At 34.9% G+C, this 10,022-nt stretch overlaps 4 protein-coding genes across 7 annotated transcripts in view; 2 read left to right on the top strand and 2 right to left on the bottom strand.

Annotated features, from left to right (window-relative positions):
* The window catches only part of LOC110418349 (membrane-anchored ubiquitin-fold protein 3), a 4,192-nt gene extending 363 nt beyond the window's left edge, over window positions 1–3,829 (top strand). The window contains exons 1-4 of one of the 4 annotated variants that reach the window (XM_021431046.2): window positions 1,497–1,619; window positions 1,736–1,954; window positions 2,774–2,944; window positions 3,645–3,829. In XM_021431046.2, the coding sequence (XP_021286721.1) occupies window positions 1,825–1,954; window positions 2,774–2,944; window positions 3,645–3,700 (357 nt within the window). In that variant the 5' untranslated portion in view covers window positions 1,497–1,619; window positions 1,736–1,824 and the 3' untranslated portion in view covers window positions 3,701–3,829. Of the gene's footprint in view, window positions 1–1,496; window positions 1,620–1,709; window positions 1,955–2,773; window positions 2,945–3,644 lie in introns of those variants that run through there. The other 3 variants (XM_021431042.2, XM_021431043.2, XM_021431044.2) reach the window with 3 other exon arrangements.
* On the bottom strand, window positions 23–1,543 carry LOC110417995 (RNA pseudouridine synthase 7-like). Its single transcript, XM_021430610.2, has 6 exons — window positions 1,538–1,543; window positions 1,155–1,413; window positions 1,012–1,055; window positions 823–900; window positions 485–585; window positions 23–214 (listed from the first exon to the last, which is right to left on the bottom strand). The coding sequence occupies exons 1-6, from the start codon at window positions 1,541–1,543 to the stop codon at window positions 76–78; spliced, it is 627 nt and encodes a 208-aa protein (XP_021286285.1). The 3' UTR covers window positions 23–75.
* A 778-nt stretch (window positions 3,830–4,607) lies between the features above and the next one.
* Window positions 4,608–6,999, bottom strand: LOC110417993 (RNA pseudouridine synthase 7-like). The gene is made up of 8 exons (XM_021430605.2): window positions 6,833–6,999; window positions 6,692–6,735; window positions 6,503–6,580; window positions 6,171–6,271; window positions 5,713–5,904; window positions 5,532–5,610; window positions 5,293–5,375; window positions 4,608–4,885 (listed from the first exon to the last, which is right to left on the bottom strand). Exons 1-5 carry the CDS (start codon window positions 6,897–6,899, stop codon window positions 5,847–5,849), a joined length of 348 nt encoding a protein of 115 aa, XP_021286280.1. The 5' UTR covers window positions 6,900–6,999; the 3' UTR covers window positions 4,608–4,885; window positions 5,293–5,375; window positions 5,532–5,610; window positions 5,713–5,846.
* Window positions 7,000–7,303: 304 nt separating this feature from the next.
* Window positions 7,304–9,731, top strand: LOC110418350 (membrane-anchored ubiquitin-fold protein 3-like). The gene is given in 4 exon segments (XM_021431048.2): window positions 7,304–7,567; window positions 7,569–7,624; window positions 8,457–8,627; window positions 9,333–9,731. Coding segments are annotated over 4 exon segments (354 nt in total). The 5' UTR covers window positions 7,304–7,496; the 3' UTR covers window positions 9,389–9,731.
* Window positions 9,732–10,022: the final 291 nt, after the last annotated feature.

Here is a 10,022-nt window from a genome sequence, read left to right as displayed (position 1 = left end):
AGTGGAGAAAGGTTCCTACTCTCATCATCCAATGAATAAGCATATTATTGAAACACCCCCGACAACCATACATACTCATAATGTCAAAAGAAATACGCTTCTCCAAAGACGTTCAGGGACAGATGCTGGTTTGCAAACCGTCAGTACATCAGGTTCATCTTGAAGAATTGCAACATCCCAAGCCATCACTGGTGGTTCATGCCTACAACCTTTGCTGCATCAATTACAAGTTTTATAACTTCAAAACAAAATCATAAAGCAAAGAAAAGAACCTAATTTAAACAGAGCAAACGAAAAACTATAGAAAAGTCAAACTAAAATTTGAAAAATTAAAAGATTTTCCAATCAGTGCATGTGTGAACCAAAAAAGAATTATTGCTCGTTAAATGTAAAAAAGTGAAAAATTATTCCCAAAAAAAAAAAGGCTATCCTAGAGATTTAGTGAAATTCCATGGGAGAAACATTGAATGTGAATGTGATGAACCTGTGTACAAAGTGGCTTATCTTCTGACATCGATCAACTATGCATGAAACAGGTATATTCTCTCCGTCAACTTGTATACGTCCACATTTGACAGCACTAACCTACAACACTCCAAAATAACTGAAAAGGTGAATATTCAAACATATGCAAAGATAGATACAGGTAAAGGAAGCGACTACGAGAAAACCCCAATAAAGGAGTTTGCTTGAAACTTGTAACACATTTCAATCACCTACTCATCAATTAATACAAATTAACCAACAAATATTGAGGCTATGATATCATTAAGGATTTAAGCTCAAAAACAAAAAGGAAAAGGAAAGAGTAATGAAAATTACATAGTAATCATTAGGTCGCCCTCTAAATTCTTGAGTGAACAAATCCACGATTGTTTTTCCCTCCCATCGCTCATTAACCTGCGCAAACTCAACCATAAAAAACCGTACTTTCTGAAAAAACAAGCACAATTAGGGTTTAAAAGATTTGTTAACAACAGAATCAGAAAAATAAAAGAGAAAGAAACTAACATGAGATACGCACTCGAAGTAGTACGGTCTTACTTGGCGCTTCCCTGCAAAATTCATGTCAAAAGATTGAGCTTCTGTTTGGTTTACTTATTAACATCAATTGCTTTCTTTTTTTTTCTTTTTTTTTTGAAAATTAAATTTACCGTTGTGAAAAATATAATCGTCTTCATGAGCAGGATGAGCTGGAGTTTGCCAAACAATCTGTATCTTCTTTTTGTTTTTCTCTTCCTCTTTTTCTTCTTCTTCTTCTCCTTTTCCTCTCCTACTTTCATGGCTTTCTTTCCGTTCTTCGGCTGGGATTATTTTTGAATTATTCCACGCTCGAAAAGTAGACAAAAACGAAGAGTCGGGGGAACTAGACCTAAACGACGGCGTACTAGAAGAGTAAAGACAAAGACGTGGCTACCGCTTTCGCAACGAACCACGACCCAAACGACCTCGTTTGGTGGAGCGGTTGGGGCTTTTAGGAGATGTTAAAAGACTTATTTGTCTTCTTCAGTTCACCAAACTCCAATCTTTTAAAAACAGCCATAGAAAAAGTATTAAAAAATAAATAAAAATCTTCAAGAGGGAGCTTCATATTAACCAACTACTACACAAAAATTCAGGTTGAATTTTGATCCTCTGTTTTTATTCCCTCAAGTTTCTTTTTTTTATTTTTGGGCCGTATTTAAATTTGATCTTACTTGAATTTTCAGTTTAGTTTTAACTTGTGGAAATTCAGGCGGCGGGATTTGATTTGATGAGCCGAAGGTGGTGAATCGGTTTGTAGAATAATTGAACACGTGGAAGCAGGTCGGTTGTGGGTCGGAAATGCCGGAGGAGGATTTGGTGGATATAAAGTTCAGGCTTTATGACGGGTCGGATATCGGGCCGTTTCGGTACTCGGCCACATCCACGGTGGATATGCTAAAGCAAAGAATCGTCTCTGATTGGCCCAAAGGTTTATTTCAGCTATTCCTCTTTTTAGTTGTTTCATTTCTTTTCAAATTGCTTACGAAGTTTTAGCTGTTGGGTTTTGTTTAGTAATTGAAATTTATATGCTGTTTTTTCTTTCCAAAGATTTATGAACAAATCCCTCTTAAATGTGGAAGAAATGTTTTGCTGTATGGTAATAGTAGGAGTGATCCAGTTTGGGGTTGGAACCTAATTTTATTGTTAAGAGAAATGAAGAAAGCTATAGGGTTAGTCATGGAATGCAAAAGAAATGAATACTCTGTAGCACAACACAAGATAATATAGTTTTTTGGAATAGTATGATTTTAGGAACTTTGGTTCTGACCTTTTGCTACAAAATGATGTCTTTAGCTTCATAAAATAGCTATGGATGGCCTAAGAAAGAAAGGAGATCATCTTTGTACGTTGTTCTACCTTCATTGTTAAATGCGCTTGGTATCAATGTGAAAATGATTTATAAGAATTGCAAGATGTTCTTATGAATGTATATTCGGAGAGAAGGCTAGTATGGCTGTGTAAAATACATGTTATTGTTGTGAATGATCATTGATAAGAATTTCATCATTTTTTTTTTTACTAATAAATAGATTGCAGAGAGATTGATGATGATGATGATTTTGTTTGAAATATCATCTAAAATCCTTAAAGAATGCATCAACTATTACTCCATTGTCTTGTTGCCTACATCTATCAACAATCTTCAGCATTTTTTTTTTCACTTATAGACCCAGAAGGTAGCATAAAGGCTAATAGTTTCGAGTATTTTGTTTTAATTTTCTTCAAAGCTCTTTCTGCTCTTCCTTAGGTAAGACAATTATCCCAAAGGCAGTGAATGAAGTCAAACTGATAAGCTCTGGTAAAATTTTGGAGAACAGCAAGACTGTTGGTCAGTGTAAAGTACCCTTTGGTGAAGTTGGAGGTGGGGTTATCATAATGCATGTTGTAGTACAGCCATCTCTCTCAAAAACTAAAACAGGTATTCTCTATCTTTGTCTTAAGATTCTTATCATAGACTTGTGTTGTTCCAATATCACTTCCTCCTTGACATATAAGCTTAGCTTGCTCAGTAAAGTGGACATCAGGATGTCAGCTGTTTGACATGGATCTGCACTTATAGTGTTATTAGATAAGCCCACTACTTGGAATTGCTTATAAGTGGTAATCAGTGTTTGGATGGGCATCTAATGTTGTCTTTCTGATGGGTATGATGTTTATTCCGCAGATGGAGGAGTTTCATTATTTGCTTAATTATTTTAAAAACTAATTCCTTTTGCGGGCATATGTGTGTGTGTTAGGAGGAATATGTGGAAGTGAGGACTGTTGTTTAGACTTCATTATTGAGCATGATGCATGAGTTATGTGCAACCTACCAGAGGCCATCTTTTCCTTTTCCTTTTCCTTTATTCATTACCAAGAGATCCTCCTAGCCATTTTTGTATCTTTCTACAAGTCACACTGATAAATTCCACAAAACTCCAGAAGCCATTAGGTACCATCAGATTGCATTTTGTCTTGAAGGTCTATTGTCTCTGACTCTGTACAATAAGAATAGGGTACCTTTTCTTAACTTTAGCTAAGTGTTAACCATCTAAATAACATTGACTGGGTTGTTTTGTAGTTTCTTAAAATTTCATATATCAGCTTATAGTCTTATGCTTGGTTTTCTATCTGAACAGAAAAGAAGATTGATGATTCACCCAGAAAGATTGTATGCTCATGTTCCATTTTATGAAGGCAAACATGTTAAGAGTTGGAAAATTGTTATGCTGGTAACAATGTTTAGGAGCAGGAACATCGTCTCTGGGTATCCCTTGTGTGTTTGTTGCAAAGTCCATCTGTACAAGTTCTTTTAATGGAGTGATGATACTGACTGCATTTTTGGCTGGGGTATCGTCCCCACCTCGCATGCATGAGTTTGGTTCCCGGAATGGCCATTCTGGGAGAAGCCGGAATAGCTATACCGACCCCCCAGCAATAGCTATCCCGCGTGACTAAGGATAGACCAAAAGTTTTTGAACAAAAATGTCCTTAACTATTCTATATATAATAAAACCTAACCCTAACATATAAAAACTTTTTTTTTTCTATTTCCCTCATCCGCCTCACTCTACTCTCTAAAATCTTCCTCCACCGGAGGATGGCGGCTATGGCTATGGGGAGCGCCAGATCGGTACAATGGAGCGCCAGCCATATCTCTACGTCCTAAGCAACAAAAGAGTAAAGAAAAGAAAAAAAGGATGAAAAAATAAAAATGAAATTAAAATTAAAATTAAAAATTATATTTTAAAAAATTATAAATTACTAATATTTTATTATAAAATGAAAAAAAACTAAAGTTTTAATTATAAATTATTAAAAAAATAAATATTTCAAATTAAAAATAATATATTATAATCAATAGTAATTTTGTTTTTCTATAACCAATTTGTTTATTATGTCAAAGCTATTTTAGTTAATCAAAAATTAAGACAATTTTATTCTACTAGTTAAATAACATAATAGTTATTTTCATTTTATTTTATTTTCTTGGAAAAATTATTTTATTGTCTTTATTGTATTCCATGAACTAAACGTGTCATGAAATTCCATAGATGACGATCTAAGTCTGAAAAGAAGATCAGTATAAAACTATATTGTCATAATACAAATATGTATATTAAAAGCTACTCCTTGTCACTTTTCCTTACGGAAAAAACATGACATAAAAAAGGTCAGCCAACAGATTGGCAGATATTCTAATGTAATCAAAAGATCAAAAACCCCTAAGGACTTAACTATCTGATCATCTATGCACTGAATCAAATTTGAATACAAATTACATGAATCGTCTAGCTTAAACAATATTATATACCTCACCCTCAGGAAATACTCCAATGACCTTTGCAACACACTGTTTCTGCACCAGTCCAGCTTCAATCTGCAGCCATCACATTCAGATTCAAATGAAAAAAAGTTCAGTTTACAAAAACAAAAATATGCACAGAATCATACTGATTTGGTAGGTAAAGAGTCTTAAAATTCCATATCAAGCATACTGATAATTGATAAAACAGAGCAATTTTGTCCTTGATAGATAGAACAGCTGGTGTCCGTAGATATCATTCTACCAAATTATGGAATACAGCAACAACATATAGCCATGCTGCTAAAAAGATTTCAGGTAGGCATATCTAATGGAAAATTATGCCAGTCCTGTATTTCTTGTTACCAACATAGTTATAACACCAAGTTACAGTTTTAAGCAAAACTGCCAAAAATTTGTTCTACTTTTACTTCTCTTTCACTCAAAAAACAAAAAACAAGAAAAGATCAAGGAAGACTTACATGTTGCCTAAAAATGTCAGCTTTAGCTGGATTTTTGGCCACGACAAGCATCCCCGAGACCAGACGATCCAGTCGATGAATGGCTAACATGATTATGTCAAGGGAAAAGCAGAAAACCCTGCTTTTAGAACTTTACCAGAAAGAAAACTGAAAACAGATTTAATTTGCATACGGAAAGTACGAAAGTAGCCTTCATTAACAGTTAAATATTTGCTCCGTTAGGAGCTAGGTTTGGATACGATACAAAGAAGCCAACCCATGCTCTGCTTGGAGAATGCCCAAAACTGTGTTGTTACGATGTTGACCAAATGGATGTACCTACAAAACACTAGGAAATGAATTAGACTCCACCACAAGCCACAAAAAAGAAAGGACACAGTGTTACAGACAACACATTGTAGAGTGGAGAAAGGTTCCTACTCTCATCATCCAATGAATAAGCATATTATTGAAACACCCCCGACAACCATACACACTCATAATGTCAAAAGAAATACGCTTCTCCAAAGACGTTCAGGGACAGATGCTGGTTGCAAACCGTCAGTACATCAGGTTCATCTTGAAGAATTGCAACATCCCAAGCCCACTGGTGGTTCATGCCTACAACCTTTGCTGCATCAATTACAAGTTTTATAACTTCAAAACAAATCATAAAGCAAAGAAAAGAACCTAATTTAAACAGAGCAAACGAAAAACTATAGAAAAGTCAAACTAAAATTTGAAAAATTAAAAGATTTTCCAATCAGTGCATGTGTGAACCAAAAAAGAATTATTGCTCGTTAAATGTAAAAAAGTGAAAAATTATTCCAAAAAAAAAAAGGCTATCCTAGAGATTTAGTGAAATCCATGGAGAAACATTGAATGTGAATGTGATGAACCTGTGTACAAAGTGGCTTATCTTCTGACATCGATCAACTATGCATGAAACAGGTATATTCTCTCCGTCAACTTGTATACGTCCACATTTGACAGCACTAACCTACAACACTCAAAATAACTGAAAAGGTGAATATTCAAACATATGCAAAGATAGATACAGGTAAAGGAAGCGACTACGAGAAAACCCCAATAAAGGAGTTTGCTGAACTTGTAACACATTTCAATCACCTACTATCAATTAATACAAATTAACCAACAAATATTGAGGCTATGATATCATTAAGGTTTAAGCTCAAAAACAAAAAGGAAAAGGAAAGAGTAATGAAAATACATAGTAATCATTAGGTCGCCCTCTAAATTCTTGAGTGAACAAATCCACGATTGTTTTTCCCTCCCATCGCTTATTAACCTGCGCAAACTCAACCATAAAAAACCGTACTTTCTGAAAAAACAAGCACAATTAGGGTTAAAAGATTTGTTAACAACAGAAATCAGAAAAATAAAAGAGAAAGAAACTAACATGAGATACGCACTCGAAGTAGTACGGTCTTACTTGGCGCTTCCCTGCAAAATTCATGTCAAAAGATTGAGCTTCTGTTTGGTTACTTATTAACATCAATTGCTTTCTTTTTTTTTCTTTTTTTTTGAAAATTAAATTTACCGTTGTGAAAAATATAATCGTCTTCATGAGCAGGATGAGCTGGAGTTTGCCAAACAATCTGTATCATCTTTTTGTTTTTCTCTTCCTCTTTTTCTTCTTCTTCTTCTCCTTTTCCTCTCCTACTTTCATGGCTTTTTTTCCGTTCTTCGGCTGGGATTATTTTTGAATTATTCCACGCTCGAAAAGTAGACAAAAACGAAGAGTCAGGGGGAACTAGACCTAAACGACGGCGTACTAGAAGAGTAAAGACAAAGACGTGGCTACCGCTTTCGCAACGAACCACGACCCAAACGACCTCGTTTGGTGGAGCGGTTGGGGCTTTTAGGAGATGTAAAAGACTATATTGTCTTCTTCAGTTCACCAAACTCCAATCTTTTAAAAACAGCCATAGAAAAGTATTAAAAATAAATAAAAATTCAAGAGGGAGCTTCAATTAACCAACTACTACACAAAAATTCAGGTTGAATTTTGATCCTCTGTTTTTATTCCCTCAAGTTTCTTTTTTTTATTTTTGGGCCGTATTTAAATTTGATCTTACTTGAATTTTCAGTTTAGTTTTAACTTGTGGAAATTCAGGCGGCGGGATTTGATTTGATGAGCCGAAGGTGGTGAATCGGTTTGTAGATAATTGAACACGTGGAAGCAGGTCGGTTGTGGGTCGGAAATGCCGGAGGAGGATTTGGTGGATATAAAGTTCAGGCTTTATGACGGGTCGGATATCGGGCCGTTTCGGTACGGCCACATCCACGGTGGATATGCTAAAGCAAAGAATCGTCTCTGATTGGCCCAAAGGTTTATTTCAGCTATTCCTCTTTTTAGTTGTTTCATTTCTTTTCAAATTGCTTACGAAGTTTTAGCTGTTGGTTTTGTTTAGTAATTGAAATTTATATGCTGTTTTTTCTTTCCGAAGATTTATGGACAAATCCCTCTTCAATGTGGAAGAAATGTTTTGCTATATGGTAATAGTGGGGGTGATCCAGTTTGGAGTTTGAACCTAATTTTATTGTTAAGAGAAATGAAGAAAGCTATAGGGTTAGCCATGGAATGCAAAAGAAATGATTACTCTGTACCACAACACAAGATAATACAGTATTTTTGGAGTAGTATGATTTTAGGAACTTTGGTTCTGACCTTTTGCTACAAAATGATGTCTTTAGCTTCTTAAAATAGCTATGGATGGCCTACGAATGATAGGAGATCATCTTTCTATGTTGTTCTACCTTCATTGTTAAATGCGTTTGGTATCAATATGAAAATAATTGACAAGAATTGCAAGATGTCCTTATGAATGTATATTGGGAGAGAAAGCTAGTATGGCTGTGTAAAATACATGCTATTGTTGTGAATAGATTACTATTGAAATGATGCATCGATAATTCTCATCGTGACTTTTTTTTAATAAATAAATTGCAGAGAGAACGATGATGATGATTTTGTTTGAAATATCATCTAAAATCCTTAAAGAATGCATCAACTATTACTCCATTGTCTTGTTGCCTACATCTATCAACAATCTTCAGCATTTTTTTTTTTTTCATTTATAGACCCAGAAGGTAGCATAAAGGCTAATAGTTTTGAGCATTTTGTTTTAATTTTCTTCAATGCTCTTTCTGCCCTTCCTTAGGTAAGGCAATTATCCCAAAGGCAGTGAATGAAGTCAAACTGATAAGCTCTGGTAAAATGTTGGAGAACAGCAAGACTGTTGGTCAGTGTAAAGTACCCTTTGGTGAAGTTGCAGGTGGGGTTATCATAATGCATGTTGTAGTACAGCCATCTCTTGTAAAAACTAAAACAGGTATTCTCTATCTTTGTCTTAAGATTCTTGTTGTAGACTTATGTTGTTCCATAGCACTTCCTTCTTGGCATGTAATCTTAGCTTGCTCAGTAAAGTGGACATCAGGATGTCAGCTGTTTGACATGGATCTGCACTTGTAGTATTAGTAGCTAAGCCCACTACTTGGAATTGCTTATAAGTGGTAACCAGTGTTTGGATAGGCATCTAATGTTGTCTTTCTGATGGGTATGATCTGTAATCCGCAAATGGAGGATTTTCATTATTTGCTTAATTATTTTAAAAACGAATTCCTTTTGCGCGCATGTGTGTGTGTTGGGAGGAATATGTGGAAATGAGAACTGTTGTTTAAACTTCATTATTGAGCATGCTGTGTGAGTTATGCGCAACCTACCAGAGGCGATCTTTTCCTTTTCTTTTATTCATTACTAACAGATCCTCCTAGCCATTTTTGTGTCTTTCTACTATTCACTCTAATAAATTCCACAAAACTCCAGAAGCCATTAGTTACCATCGGATTGCTTTTTGTCTTGAAGGTCAATTCTCTCTGACACTATACAATAATAATATTGTACCTTTTCTTATAGTATTCACTAGAACTTTAGCTAATTGTTAACCTTCTAAATAACATTGACTGGGTTGTTTTGCAGTTTCTTAAAATTTCATATATCGACTTATAGTCTTATGCTTGGTTTTCTATCTCAACAGAAAAGAAGATTGATGATTCACCCAGAAAGATTGTATGCTCATGTTCCATTTTATGAGGGCAAACATGCTAGAGTTGGAAAATTGTTATGCTGGTAACAATGTTTAGGAACAGAAGCATCGTCTCTGAGTATCCCATGTGTGTTTATTGCAAAGTCCATCTGTACAAGTTCTTTTAATGGAGTGATGATGATGTGCATTTTTCTTTTCTTTGGTTCCTTCAGTCTCCTTTTGGTTCTTTCCAAATAGTAGCTTGAATCATTTGTAAAGCTGTATAGACTGCTCCATGTAAAGACAAAATGTACACCAAATTGTAAGGAGAAATGCCTTTGTATAAATGCTATCCGTTACTAATAATGAATTGTTTCTGTTCGGCCTGCTATGGCTGAATAGGTCTTTTCAGTCCTTTCTTGCAGGCAATGAAAGATTTTAATTTTTCATGCATTATAATTTGATAAGAATATGGGCACAATCGATTGTGAGTGGTAAGAAATGCTTGCTGAGATTGTAAACAAGCTTCAAAAGCCGATATTATCTCATAAGCCACTAAGATACAAAAGGTTTAATAAGTAACAAAGACAGATTCTCTCAGTAACAACAAATGACTACAAAGCTTAATCAAAAAAGCTGGCAACAAAGAACCATTAATTAGCTGGCAAAATGACCAATTATATAAAGAGGAAAGGGGGAATA

Source organism: Theobroma umbraticum, unplaced genomic scaffold (assembly GCF_002168275.2).
Source record: "Theobroma umbraticum cultivar Fairchild unplaced genomic scaffold, ASM216827v3 scaffold_50.0, whole genome shotgun sequence".
Classification (NCBI taxonomy): Eukaryota; Viridiplantae; Streptophyta; class Magnoliopsida; order Malvales; family Malvaceae; genus Theobroma; species Theobroma umbraticum.
The sequence above is the reverse complement of the archived record's forward strand: the minus strand, read 5'-3'. Positions and strand labels throughout refer to the sequence as shown.

What these genes read in the sequence shown, in the direction of transcription:
- LOC110417995 (XM_021430610.2), bottom strand. An exon ending in ACTTCGAGTGCGTATCTCAT is followed by an intron (nt 901 to 1,011) that starts GTTAGTTTCTTT and finishes GAGTTTGCGCAG; the next exon opens with GTTAATGAGCGATGGGAGGG. An exon ending in GGCGACCTAATGATTACTAT is followed by an intron (nt 586 to 822) that starts GTAATTTTCATT and finishes GGAGTGTTGTAG; the next exon opens with GTTAGTGCTGTCAAATGTGG.
- LOC110417993 (XM_021430605.2), bottom strand. Translation starts at nt 6,899, where the DNA reads ATGATACAGATTGTTTGGCAAACTCCAGCTCATCCTGCTCATGAAGAC. An exon ending in GGCGACCTAATGATTACTAT is followed by an intron (nt 6,272 to 6,502) that starts GTATTTTCATTA and finishes TGAGTGTTGTAG; the next exon opens with GTTAGTGCTGTCAAATGTGG. An exon ending in ATAAGCCACTTTGTACACAG is followed by an intron (nt 5,905 to 6,170) that starts GTTCATCACATT and finishes TAATTGATGCAG; the next exon opens with CAAAGGTTGTAGGCATGAAC.